This window comes from Camelina sativa, chromosome 20, assembly GCF_000633955.1.
Source record: "Camelina sativa cultivar DH55 chromosome 20, Cs, whole genome shotgun sequence".
Lineage (NCBI taxonomy): Eukaryota > Viridiplantae > Streptophyta > Magnoliopsida > Brassicales > Brassicaceae > Camelina > Camelina sativa.
In genome coordinates, this window is record NC_025704.1 from 9,589,708 (window position 1) to 9,604,005 (window position 14,298).

At 32.7% G+C, this 14,298-nt stretch overlaps 3 protein-coding genes across 6 annotated transcripts; 2 read left to right on the forward strand and 1 right to left on the reverse strand.

Moving 5' to 3' along the window:
• Positions 5,533-8,204, forward strand: LOC104770234 (putative MO25-like protein At5g47540). Its single transcript, XM_010494631.2, has 11 exons — positions 5,533-5,858; positions 6,121-6,288; positions 6,381-6,499; positions 6,588-6,662; positions 6,794-6,887; positions 6,971-7,030; positions 7,144-7,209; positions 7,307-7,405; positions 7,500-7,544; positions 7,666-7,768; positions 7,853-8,204. Exons 1-11 carry the CDS (start codon positions 5,736-5,738, stop codon positions 7,939-7,941), a joined length of 1,041 nt encoding a protein of 346 aa, XP_010492933.1. The 5' UTR covers positions 5,533-5,735; the 3' UTR covers positions 7,942-8,204.
• Positions 8,312-9,980, reverse strand: LOC104770235 (pentatricopeptide repeat-containing protein At5g18950-like). Of its 2 annotated transcripts, XM_019242323.1 has the most exons (2): positions 9,643-9,980; positions 8,312-9,464 (listed from the first exon to the last, which is right to left on the reverse strand). In XM_019242323.1, exons 1-2 carry the CDS (start codon positions 9,656-9,658, stop codon positions 8,404-8,406), a joined length of 1,077 nt encoding a protein of 358 aa, XP_019097868.1. In that variant the 5' UTR covers positions 9,659-9,980; the 3' UTR covers positions 8,312-8,403. The 2 variants fall into 2 exon arrangements, with proteins under 2 accessions (XP_019097868.1, XP_010492934.1); XM_010494632.2 differs by having other exon boundaries at positions 8,312-9,884.
• Positions 9,989-13,612, forward strand: LOC104770236 (protein FAR1-RELATED SEQUENCE 12). 3 transcript variants are annotated; one of them, XM_010494635.2, is made up of 3 exons: positions 9,989-10,077; positions 10,652-13,047; positions 13,195-13,612. In XM_010494635.2, exon 2 carries the CDS (start codon positions 10,683-10,685, stop codon positions 13,026-13,028), a length of 2,346 nt encoding a protein of 781 aa, XP_010492937.1. In that variant the 5' UTR covers positions 9,989-10,077; positions 10,652-10,682; the 3' UTR covers positions 13,029-13,047; positions 13,195-13,612. The 3 variants fall into 3 exon arrangements, with proteins under 3 accessions (XP_010492937.1, XP_010492935.1, XP_010492936.1); XM_010494633.2 differs by lacking the exon at positions 9,989-10,077 and adding an exon at positions 10,166-10,474; XM_010494634.2 differs by lacking the exon at positions 9,989-10,077 and adding an exon at positions 10,178-10,474 and having other exon boundaries at positions 10,657-13,047.

Sequence of the window (14,298 nt, forward strand, 5' to 3'; positions counted from 1 at the left end):
GTAAGTGTTGAGTTTATATCAACAAACAACCAAATCATGTGAATTTTGATTCAGCCACTTGGTATTCCTTTTATTTTAGGTTATAAAAAATTAAAATATTTATTTATAATTAAAGACATGTAACTCCATTTAACTCAAATGTAACTCCTATCCAATAATTGTACATTAATTCATTCCTCCTACTAACTTATTATCTTTCAAGAGAAATTATTTTTGGTTAAATTTTAATATTTTTTATTTATTTTGGTTGGCTAAACTTATATTCATATTTTGGTTGGCTAAATTAATATATTTCTCATGTAAAATTATTGTTTATAATATATTTCTCATTTCAAAGTTTAAAGCAATATATCATATATATATAAATAAGGTTTTGGTCTCTCCTTATTGGTTGATTTTCATTTAATGTTTTCTAATTTTTTTTTTTTTTTTATTTGCTTTCTAATTGCTTTAAACAATATTTAAGATCCAATAAACACAATACATTTAACTCACACATTAAAATAAAATTATAACTGAAAATAAAATAAATTATGCATTAATCATATTCTACCACTCAATTTTATTCAAACACAATAAATTACTATTATAACTCCATAGTTCTAAATGTAACTTCCATCATTTCTTATCATATAAATAAGCATTCTCTCAATCTATCATTCTCTCATATTGACATTCTTTTACTATCTCATTTTCACATTCTCTCATTCTCTTCTACAATACCTCAAATCATTTTTCTTTTTTTTTTTTGTTATTTTTGATTTCTTATTTTTGTTGTATGGCTTGTAAAAAAAATGAAATATCATTGTAAATTGTTAATGCTAAATTTTAATTTTAGAGACTACATGATATATATTTTACATTGTTCTTATTTTAAAAGATTTATCTCCTTTATCTAATTTGGATTATTATCTTATAAGTAATCATTCTCTATTCCTCTCCCACCAATATCAAATGTTGTTATATCTCATATGTGTTGTAAGAGTTTGATTCTATATTTTAATTTAGAAAGTATTATATATATATATAGATATTACATTGTTCTATTTTTTAAATATTCATCTCCATTATCTAATTTGGATTACCATCTTATAGTAAACATTCTCTCCTCCTCTCCTACCAATATCAAATGTTGTTATATCTCATATGTGTTGTAACTTGTAAGAGTTTGATTCTATATTTTAATGTAGAAAGTATTATATATATTTAACATTGTTTTCAATTTTTATTTTATTTATATAAAAAAATATTTCTTTTATATTTCTTGCCTTTCTAATCTATTCATATTTATTTTTTAAATTTGCATAGTTAAATTTAAATTCACATATGTTGGTTTTAACAAAACAATCAACTTTATTTGAGAATTAGATGTTCCTATTCATTTTTAAACGATCAATGTGTAACATATAAGCATTTTGTCTTGCAATCACAAGTTCCATTTCCATTGCTTAACTCCATGGTTAAACTATAATATATGTTGTCCTATTTGTAGGAATAACAACATACTTATTTAATTTATTTAAAAGAGCAGATGATTAAACGAAATAAACATTTCTCCAAATATTATAATTCAATCAGTGAGTGTACTTATTACTTTGAAAAACTTTTACATTGAAGTTCATAAAATCATATAAGAAAACTAAAATACTATATCACTTCAAATTTGGAAGGAAACACTTGGTATTCCTTTTAAAAAAAGTCAAGACACATATAAAAATTTATTAATATTTAACTCACTTTAAAGACATTAAAGGTCATTTAACTCAAAAATAACTTCTATCCAATAATTTCATACATTCCTCCCACAAATAAAAAAATATATATATATATATATATATACAAGATTGTATTTAAATATTACATAATTTTTTAGTTAGCTAAATTTATAGTCACATATATACAATATATATACATAAGAATTTATATTACTTATTAACACCATAATTCGACCCATTATTTGCTTAACTCAATATTGGTTTCAAAGCCAACTAAAGAAAAACAGAAACGATCTTATTGATATTAGACCAAAACATGGGCATACAAACATAATCACTTACACGGAAGATATTTAAAAAAAAAAACTTATTATTGCAACATCAACGTATGAAGGGTTTACATAAGCAGTTAATTAGAAAATCTATAATACAATAAATGTATTGGAAACAATATCAGTCAATGATAAGATTGGATCCTCAAAAGCAAGAAACAACATCTTCATAATTCATAAAAAGTAAACGCCACAATTATACACATCTGAACGAAATGGTATAAACATATAGTGTATAAATAAAAGTGACGGCAAAGCCCGTATATGCCTAATTAAAACGAAATAATACAAAAGAGAAAACGAAAAAGACCAAGAAAAAAAACAAGAAAGTGCCAACTACACCACAACCCACGCGTTGCGTGGGGAAGCACCTAGTATTATGTAAAGTAGACGCAACTTTGCAAAAAACATTGTTTAAATTATTATAAATATAAGAAATTTTATAAAGAATTATTGTAAAGAGCTACAATTAAAAAAAATCATTACGACAAAGTGATCCTAACTGAGAATATTGAACTAATGGTTGTAATGAGTAAATGTAATTTTTTATTAAATAATAATTAAAAATATATTTAATAATGATTGAAACTGTATCAACGAAAAATTAAAATTAAAATACACAACTTTTAAAAACAAAATAAATTAAACTTTAAATATTAAAATAGTTTCTAACAAAAATTACAATAAATATACACAATTGTAAATTCTATATTAATTTTTCTTAAATTTCTTTTTCTTAAATTTCTATATTGCTATAACGTTGAATATTATATATTAGTATTCAAATTATTTGGATTCAACATAAAACAGAAAATTTGTTTCAACGAACAATGATTTGTTACTTATTGATGACAAGACAAATATATAAAGGTTCAAAAGACATGACTATTTAAATAGACACACCTATTATAACGAAAACTTGTGATGAAAAAATGGAATAAAATATAGTGAAAAGACACAACTCTACAATGAACAGATACAACTGTTTGATTTTACAAAATAACAAATAAAAAGAATTTGTTTTACAGAAAAGTACTACAAAATTTGCAACTGTTGTTCGCATTTATTCAGATTTTTATTTTTATTTTTAAATATTTAAATATTTTTCTAACGAAAAGTTACGATAATTAAACGCAACTGTAAATTCTATATTAAGTTGTATTAAATTTCTCTATTGCTATCATCATTTCTAAAATTTTAGTTAGATTATAGAGTAACGTTGAATATTAGATATTAATATTCAATTATTTAGGTTAAACATAAAATGGAAAATTTGTTTCAACAAACTTGTTAGTTACTGATGAAGAAACAAATACAAAAAGAGTTCAAAAGACATGACTATTTAAATAGATATACCTATTAGTAGAACAAAAAGTTGTGATGAAAAAAACATAAATAAAATATAGTGAAAAGACACAACTCTACAATGAACATATACAACCGTTTGAATTAAAAGAAAAACAAATAAAAACATTTTTTTACGAAAATGTACTACGAAAAATTGCAGCTGTTGTGTCTGCACTTTATTATACCTAATAACTCATATAACTCATATAAGACATCTTTATTACCATATTGAAAAGTCAAATCCAAAAACTCACTATATAATTCATCTAACTTTTGGAAAAAAACTCTAGGTATTTTCATTAAATTTTTATATTTAAAATTAACTAAAAGTTGTAAATTTGATTCATCATTCCAAAAATATTTTGTTTAATCAAGAATTAGAGAAGTTTCTTTACTTTTAAAATAATGAATTCTAGAGAATAATTTAGAAAGATGTAATCATGACAAAAAATTAAAACAGTTCAAGCAAACAAATATATATAGATTTCAAAAGATACGAATATTTGAATAAACACAACTCTACAATGAATAGTTGCAACTTTACAAAAAAACCGTTATAATGAACAATCACAACTTTTCGTAAAATATATAATTTAATTTTTCTACAGATTTTTTTGGAAAATTATCCAAAAGATACGATTGAAAAGACACAACTTTTGGTGACATTTATTCAGATTGCTATTATATGTAGATTTATAAAGAATTTTAAAGGCTTCAACAAAATCATCAAAAGTGAATAAGTGAACGATTTTTAAGAATTGCTAGAGAGTATTATATAGTTTTGTTGTGTAGTTTTCTAAAATCTTGTAAAATGCTACTAACAATCTCTGTATTTTTGTGATACTTTCCATGACTTTATTTTATAAAGAAGTGCATAAAATCATGAACTAATAACATAATAATTAAATTCATTAACAACCATAGATTCTTTTGTTTTGGTTGAATAACACAAAATTTTTTTTGACTTTATAAAAATCTGAATCCAATAACCCGAATTTGTTAAGATTTTATATGATTTTTTTACAAATCACAAACTAATAAATGTAAATTTTAACAAAGTAACAAAATCTTGATGTAATAACAACTGATTCTACATAACATTTAAAGTCTTTAAAACTTTATTTAAATCTCAAATCAATATCCTCCACTTAGAATTTAATCTCCTATATATTAATAGAAGAACATTTTAGCAAAAAAACTGAGGTGTCAGCATCACAGAGCTCTGAACACTATTTCCTTTATTTGTCACCAGCTTTTAATAATATTTACATTTATTTACTATTGTATTTTTCCCAAAATTAAATTCTTATATTTTCTTTCTAACCTAATTATATCCTTTAATTATATTTTCATAAAATCTTTAAAATGAATTTTAAGAACTCTTTGTTCATATGATATAATAATATAAGATTGATATTATAATAATTCTCACGGATTAAATTATAATTATTATACAAATTTTTTTTTATAGATATATAGTACCAATAAATATAATAGATAAAAATTACAGTAAAAATATTTAATAATTATTTTATACCATACTATGTGCGGGTTGTTACCTAGTTAGGGTCTAATTTTGAAGCAGAATTCTATTTTTGGAACTTTGGAGATGATATGTTAAAATTATTTGATATATATACTTTATACATATATTAAACTAAAATCCTAAAACAAAAATCTAACGAATAATGTACCGTATAAATACTACCATAAAGAAACCTTTTAACAAAAAAAATAAATACTACCATAAAGTTAAGTTAAATTCGCTGTTCAAAAAAAGAAGTTAAACTAAAATTCTAAAACAAGTACAGTATATATCTGATGTATGTATATATATTAAAAACAGAACTAGATTGTTAATCCAATGTGGTGACACATGGAAAAAAAAAAATTGTGCTATTAAAACACGATTTTTTTCTTTATATGTTTATTTTTTTTTTGGGTTTAATGACCAGATTATTAAAACAATAACAGAAGGAATGCCACAAAATGGAATTATATATGATCCTAAAGATTACAAGAGGATAACATATATTATCAATAATCCTTGCTAATTAGTGGACTAAAAAAATTATTAGACAAAAGATAAAGAAGTTTGGAACTATAAAAGTTGTTAGTAAACTGGTTAAAAAGTTGTCAGATTTTTTTTTGTCACATAATTAGAAAAAAATAAAAGAGATGTGCTTAATGATGATGATTGATTTGACGATCTGCTTGAATTGAACCGAGGCGAAGAGGAGGAACTAGGAAGCAGAGTGTTTTTGCCCTTTTTCTATTGAATGAGTTTACGATCCACGATTCCGTCTGAATCAATACGCGGCAGAATCCGAATCTGATCTCAATGTCCTTCTCTTTCTTCAAGCCCTCAAGGCCTAAAACGCCTCAAGAGGTCGTTAAGGCCATCAGAGACAGTCTTATCGCTCTCGACACCAAGACCGTCGTCGAAGTTAAATCCCTCGAGAAGGTTCTTCTCTCTCTCTCTCTCTCTCTCTCTCTCTTTATTCTCTATTTTAAAGTTTCTACCTTTTTGCGTTAACTCCTCAATTCTCTATTTAAAGTTTGTACCTTTATGCCTTAACTACTGTTTTGGTGTGATTGATCATCTCCTTGTAGCTGAATTTATTTGCGTTTTGGTTATATGGGATTTTGGGAAAACTTAATTTGCTTATTGGTGTGGAATGCAGAAGTGTATGTATGGTTTAGCTTATCTTTATTTTTGTTGTTAGGCTCTGGAAGAAGTTGAGAAGAATTTTTCTTCTCTGAGAGGAATGCTTTCTGGAGATGGTGAGGCTGAACCAAATGCTGCTGATCAAGCTGTACAGTTAGCATTAGAGTTTTGCAAAGAAGATGTTATCTCTCTTGTTATTCATAAGCTACACATTTTGGGATGGGAAGTAAGTCAGATTTTTCAATTTGTTTCCCTTTTTTGTCTCTTTAATACCATCCCGTTTACGAACGAACCCGCTGAGTTGAGTTATGTTTGCAGGCAAGAAAAGATTTACTGCATTGCTGGTCTATCTTGTTGAAGCAAAAAGTCGGCGAGACTTATTGCTTTGTGCAGTACTTTGAAGATCATTTCGAGTTGCTCGACTCTTTGGTTGTATGGTAAAGATTTTATTTTTTATTGTTACGTAGCTGAAATTTTTACTCCTACCTTATGAGCCAATACTTATAAGTCACCGTTTATGAGCAGCTATGACAACAAGGAGATTGCTCTGCATTGTGGAAGTATGCTTAGGGAATGCATTAAATTCCCAAGTCTTGCTAAGTAAGACAGATCCCATATCTAGCTTTGACTTTTCAATGTGGTTACAAACCTGTTTAAATGATTTCACTGACACGCGATGGTCGAGATTTTTATTTTTTTCACGCTGTTAAATTCTTGTAGTGCCTTTTCAGGTATATTTTAGAGTCTGCCTGCTTTGAATTATTCTTCAAATTTGTGGAGTTGCCTAACTTTGATGTTGCTTCTGATGCATTTTCAACATTCAAGGTGATTTTTTTAACTACATTGTTGACTTGGACTTGTTTCGGAGTTTTGTCTATATATACATTACTTCTTTACCTCTCTCGCAGGATCTTCTCACAAAACATGACTCTGTTGTCTCCGAGTTTCTCACCTCTCATTACAGTGAGGTTTGATTCATCATCTTTTTTATGTTTGGATGACATGAGAAGTATCTCTTGGTTATAAAAACTTGAGAAGGTCCTATAACCTTTAGCTGACGGGTTATTTATGGTTATTTCAGTTCTTTGATGTTTATGAAAGGCTTTTGACATCTTCAAATTATGTGACGAGAAGGCAATCACTGAAGGTTCTCTTCGCTACAATTCTTATGTTGGTGCTATATTCGTATATATATGACCTCTTGAATAGTGTTGTTAACTATGGGAGTTTCGTGGTTGGTGCAGCTTCTCTCAGATTTCCTTTTGGAGACTCCAAATTCACACATAATGAAGAAATTTATCTTAGAAGTTCGTTATCTTAAAGTCATAATGACACTTTTGAAGGTAAGCGGTTTATTATGGTTTCATCTTTCCTATTTGGCGGTTACTTTGTCAAATAAGTAAATTGCATATGAACTAAACATGTTCATCTGAGTAGGACTCGAGCAAGAATATTCAAATATCAGCCTTCCATATATTTAAGGTAACGTATCTCTTTGTTAAAAATGGGCAGTTGATTTGGTAACAACTGTTAATAGGTCTCTGAGGAGAAGTTATTATCAGAATTTGAAGCCTTTTAACCGCATCTATTTGTGCGCTTACAGATCTTTGTTGCGAATCCTAATAAGCCACAAGAAGTGAAGATCATTTTGGCAAGAAACCATGAGAAATTACTCGAACTTCTTCACAATTTGTCCCCTGGTAAAGGTATGATTCAAACTACCTGATAGCAGTATTTATAAATATTACCCTCCAAATTAGACTCATTCCATTAATTGAAATCTTGCTTAGGTTCCGAAGATGATCAATTCGAAGAGGAAAAGGAGCTGATCATCGAGGAGATCCAAAAGATGTCTAGCCTGCAAAACCTCAAACTTTAAATATTCTTTTGCCTCATCACTTCTCTCTGTTCCATATGGTGATTCCGAGTCCTGCAAATGAAGTTTCTAGTTAACTACTCTGTGTGTCCAAGTTTCATTACTGCTTGTCTAAACATGAACCTGCTTTTTTTTTTCTCTAATGAGTGTAGTAATGTACCTTTTGATTCTCTTTGTTACCGCTGAGTTGTTCAGATTTATGACTTGTCCCATATAGAAAGACCATAACATTTAGCCTTCTATGAAGATTGTGCTTTTGTATGTTATCTTTGAAATGGATAGATAGACTCATCCAATAGACAGATCATTCAATGAAACCTTTTTGTTTTATTTCCTAAACGAGGTCCAAAAAAATTACAGATCTGCAAAAAAATGAAATTCATCATTTTTGTTGATTAATCAATCTAACGATACAGTTCTAGAGTCGCACAACACTTTCAACAAAATTAGTTTCTCAGACAATCTCTAAAAATTTAAAGAAGTTTCTACGGAATCAGACATCTTCAGATTTCTCACGAGTGCAGCATATGTCACAACAGAAGGCTTCAAACCTAAGGCCTTAAGCTCCTTATATACTTTCATGCCTTTCTCAACCTTATTTTCCTTGCAAAATCCTTGAATCAAAGCGTTATACGTGATTGCGTCTGGTGCAACCCCTGTTTCAGACATTTTCTTGAAAAACTCAAATGCCTCGTCTGATTTACCATGTGAGCAGAAACCACTGATCACCGTATTGCAGCTTACCGTTGTCTCTTTATAGCCCTTTCTGAGCATCTCACTGTAGAATTCTCCAGCAAGCACAAACTCGCCTCTTTTCAAGTGCCCATGTATCATCACATTGTAAGTTAACTCGTTTGGTTGCATCCCTTTTTTTATCATCTCAAACCACAGCTTCCTTGCGCTCCCTAACCATCCCTTCTCACATAATCCATGGATCATTGTAGTATACACGACTCTGTCAGGAGCATAGCCTTTCTCTTTCAAACTCTTGAATATACAAAAAGCCTCAACATGCTTCTTATTCTTACACAACCCTTTTATAACCTCATTGTATGTATAAAGATTCGGGAAATGGTTCCACGCAATCATGGTATGAAGAATTTCCGACATACAAGCATAGTTCCCAATCTTACAGAAGCCAGATATCAACTTGGCATACACATCATGTCCTGGATCAAGCCCTTGTTTCAAACCTTGCTTGAGAAGCTCATAGCCTTCTGAAACCTCACCACCATCACACAAAGCTTGAATCAAACACCGGATCCTCTCAAGATCAACCTCAGATTCCATCATTCCCTTGTGAAGTTCCCAAAAAAGATGGAGTTTCCTCGCTTTCAAGCAACCTAATAAAACAGCATTGCTGGTCACAACTGAAGGGCTAATCCCAGTCTCTTTGAGTGCATTATACACATCAACAGCTTCCTCTACCAACCCATCTTCACTAAGACACTTAACGTATTGCTCTAATAACGTGGGCTCAGGGCTAAAACCAGTGGTATTGAGAAAACTTTTAGCAGCTTTCACGGCTTTTGCATCCAAAAGGGCACCAAAGAGAAGATTTAAAGAAACAAGATCAGGTGTGTAGTCATAGTTGGAACACAACCATCGAAAGAACCATAAAGAAAACAGAACATTGTTCTGAGATCTCAATAGTTCCCGGAAAAACAAAGGATCTGCGAAATTAAACGAAGGGAAATCAGATACCAGAGTTTGTTGCCATCTCTGTCTCTCTCTCATGATCGTAGAGACAGTTTTAGCCATCTCCGTATACGTCGTTCCACCACCTCCGGCTGATTTATCCTCATTGGGATTGGATTCAGTATCACGAGGCTCGAGAGTTAGACTCCGTAACTGGGTATTAGTGTTCTGTCGAGTTCGGTTTCTAAAGAGACTGATCAAATACGACTGACCTCTACTCATGGCGTCTCCGCTAATTTTTCTCTGATTGCGTAACTCAAAAAAACTCGTGGGCAGACTCGAATTCAAGCTCCGAAGTAGAGCCACACAAAAAGGTTTACTTTTTATTCCGGGAGAAAAGAAAAGTCGAATCCTTTCACCGAAACCCTAGATTCTTCTTGATCGATCCCCAATTTTTATTTGGATCTTTCGTTATCTCACATCCAGAAGATGATAACAAAGGTTTGGACTTTGGAGTAATAAAATAATTAATTTTTATTACAGCATCAATAATGTTGTTATGACATCAAATATAAGATTTGGTCTTTACTCTTTAGTTAAAAAAAGGAGATTGCTTTTTTTGTTGTTTCTTCATCTTCTCTCTCTCTCTATCTCTATCTCTATCTCTAGCTCTCTCTCTATATCTATCTATCTATCTATCGTCTTCGCTGAAATCCCTAATAAATTCTGTGCCTACCACCAAATCAATTTCCCGCGCAAAGAGAATGTGGAAGGTCGTGAAATGAAGCATCTTTGTGAGTTCCAACCGCCGAACAGCTGAAAGTTTGGAGCTCTCTCGCAATCTCCGTCTGTTACCGATTTGGTTTGGTCTTTGATTCGCTTCGACGAGAATGGAGAAGTAATTTTGGGGGAAAGCTATGGCTGATTTTGCTCTTTCTTTTATTAGTATATAGTATTCGTTCTTTGTGTTGCTGTTGGTTTCAATTAGATGAGTGTATATTTAGAATTGGTAATGTTTTTGTTACTGTTGAATTGGTTTCGGATTTTGATTTAACTCTTTTTGTGTGAATTGCAGTGTAGATACTGAGCTTAACGGTTACAACAACATGGTTGCTAAAGCATACCCTGTACGGGTTCTGCATCACAACAACGGTGTAAGTGAAGATGAAGAAGGTGGCTCAGGAGGAGTCGAACCTTACGTTGGTTTAGAATTCGATACAGCAGAGGAAGCACGTGACTACTACAACGCTTACGCTATTCGAACGGGTTTTAAGGTTAGGACTGGTCAGTTGTATAGATCAAGAACTGATGGTACGGTTTCGTCTAGGAGGTTTGTGTGTTCTAAAGAAGGTTTTCAGCTGAATTCTAGAACTGGATGCACCGCGTTTATTCGCGTGCAGAGAAGGGATACAGGGAAATGGGTTCTTGACCAGATACAGAAAGAGCATAACCATGAGCTTGGAGGTGAGACTCAGGTTGAGGAAACGACTCCACGTCCTTCCAGAGCTCCTGCTCCTACTAAGCTAGGTGTAACGGTTAATCCACATAGACCTAAGATGAAAGTTGTTGATGAGTCTGATAGAGAACCACGGTCTTGCCCTGGTGGTGGTTTCAAACGCTTTAAAGGCGGCGGTGGTGGTGAAGGAGGAGAAGTGAGTGACGATCATCATCATCAGATGCAGCAATCTAAGGCTGTTACTGGTACTGAGCCGTACGCAGGGTTGGAGTTTGGTTCGGCTAATGAAGCGTGTCAGTTTTATCAGGCGTATGCGGAAGTTGTTGGGTTTAGAGTTCGGATTGGTCAGCTGTTCCGTTCAAAAGTCGATGGATCAATCACATCGAGAAGGTTTGTTTGTTCGAGAGAAGGGTTTCAACATCCTTCAAGAATGGGTTGTGGAGCTTACATGAGGATCAAAAGACAAGACTCTGGTGGTTGGATCGTTGACCGTCTCAATAAAGATCATAATCATGACCTTGAACCAGGGAAGAAGAATGACTCCGGTATGAAAAAGATAACGGATGATGGAACCGGAGGATTAGATTCTGTTGATCTTATTGAACTAAACGACTTCGGCAACAACAACAACCACATCAAGAAAACACGAGAGAACAGAATCGGTAAAGAATGGTACCCGTTGCTTCTCGATTATTTTCAGTCTAGACAAACCGAGGACATGGGATTCTTTTACGCAGTGGAGTTGGATGTCAGTAATGGAAGCTGTATGAGCATCTTTTGGGCGGATAGCAGAGCAAGATTCGCTTGTAGTCAGTTTGGTGATACTGTTGTTTTCGATACTTCATACCGAAAAGGAAACTATGCTGTTCCGTTTGCTACTGTCATTGGTTTTAACCATCACAGGCAACCTGTGCTTCTTGGCTGTGCCATGGTTGCTGACGAATCTAAAGAAGCTTTCTTGTGGTTGTTTCAGACATGGCTTCGCGCCATGCCTGGTCGTCGTCCAAGATCCATTGTAGCTGATCAAGATTTGCCTATTCAGCAAGCTTTGGTCCAAGTCTTTCCCGGTGCACATCATCGGTACTCAGCTTGGCAAGTTAGGGAAAAGGAGCAGGAAAATCTCAGACCGTTTCCAAGTGAGTTCAAGTATGAATACGAGAAATGTATATACCAGACTCAGACAACGGTTGAGTTTGACTCAGTTTGGAGTGCTCTCATCAACAAATACGGTCTTAGAGACGACATTTGGCTCAGAGAGATCTATGAACAGCGTGAGAATTGGGTTCCCGCGTATCTTAGAGCAAGCTTCTTCGCTGGAATCCCAATAAATGGAACTACTGAGTCCTTCTTTGGCGCTTCTCTTGACGCTCTGACGCCTCTCAGAGAGTTCATTTCTCGATATGAACAAGCACTTGAGCAGAGACGGGAAGAGGAAAGAAAAGAGGATTTCAATTCTTACAACTTGCAGCCGTTTCTGCAGACAAAAGAACCAGTGGAAGAACAATGCAGAAGACTCTACACGCTAACAGTGTTCAGAATCTTCCAGAGCGAACTCGTACAGTCTTACAATTACCTCTGTTTAAAGACATACGAAGAAGGAGCAATCAGTAGGTTCCTGGTGAGGAAATGTGGGAACGAGAGTGAGAAACACGCTGTGACTTTCAGTGCGTCGAATCTTAATTCGAGTTGCAGCTGTCAGATGTTTGAGCACGAAGGACTTCTCTGTAGACATATCTTGAAAGTGTTTAATCTTTTGGACATAAGAGAGCTCCCGTCTCGGTATATACTGCACCGATGGACCAAGAACGCGGAGTTTGGGTTTGTGCGTGATATGGAATCAGGCGTGAGTGCTCAGGATCTTAAGGCCTTGATGGTTTGGAGTTTGAGAGAGGCTGCTTCTAAGTACATAGAGTTTGGGACTTCGTCTCTGGAGAAGTATAAGCTTGCTTATGAAATTATGCGTGAGGGTGGGAAGAAACTTTGTTGGCAGAGATGATGAACTCGGCTTTGACCATGTAAGATCAATCTTCTTCTCATGTCTGAAATAGTGAAATTCAATGGTGTCATGTCTAATGCATTCATGCCTGAAAGCTGCTGAAGTTTCTTGTGTTATAGAAACTAAGGATTTAAGTGGAGTTTTGGTGGTGTTATCGTTGCTGTAGGTGTTTTTTTTGGCATTACTTGAAGAACATGAAGTCTTGGTGGCCGTCTAATCTTTAACCTTTTTGATAACATTATCACTGCAAGAGGTGGATCAGGTGTTGGTGGAGGTGGGAGTTTTGTGGTTCCTAATGCTAATCATCGTTGGAATGGTGGTTCCGGTGGTGGATCGATGACATGTTTGTTATCTTGTATGTTTGTTTATGTTGTTCCAAAGGATCTGAGAAAGTGATCAAAGAACAGATCAGAATTAGGACTTTGTGTGTTTTGGTGGGAGGAGGAAGATATAGATCCTGTTTAGTGAATCAAATCGTTTGATTTTGATGCTTAAGTTAGTAGAAGCAAAGAATGTAGCAGTAATGTAATATTATTATTATCAACCTTTTTCATATATTCGCATCAACCAAATAAATCATTTTACATGATCAGAATAATAAATTTACATGATCAATCAATCATTTTAACGAATTTTTCTCTGTTTGTAACTGATGTAAAAATTATTCAAAACTTATGTCATAGTACGGTTCCTGATTCAGTTATGCTCTCGCTCAGGCCATGAGTGGAGCATGATAACATGGAATCGTCACAGCGGCTGCATGTGCAAAGCTCTCCTTGGACTGAAGTGTACCGTTTTCGTGGGAGCTACCGATATATAGAGAAACAATCCTATATGTTGACAAAAAAAAAAAAAACAATCCTATAATGTACTTTCCATGAAACTGATCCTTGGTGCTCAGGTAACTTGCGGTTACTATTTCAACTCATAACCAAACCTAACCGGATCTGGTTTTGCAGGATGAATTTTGTTAATTTCTCCCAAAAAAAAAAGCATTAAAACATTTTTAAGATCTACATCTACTTTGTTATATGTTAAACATATTTTATCATTTTGTGTTTAAATAATTGCTCAGTTTTAAAGGTATGATGTAGAATGTACGGGACCAGTCCCCATTTAAAAATATACTTAATTATATTACAAAATTTAAGTAGACCAAGTAACATGAGATAAAATGTTTGAGCAAACTAGTTACCGGAATATTAGAAAAAGGAAGTACAAAATACAAATCTAGCAAAAACAAAATGTTGGTATTTAGCAATAAAAGTAA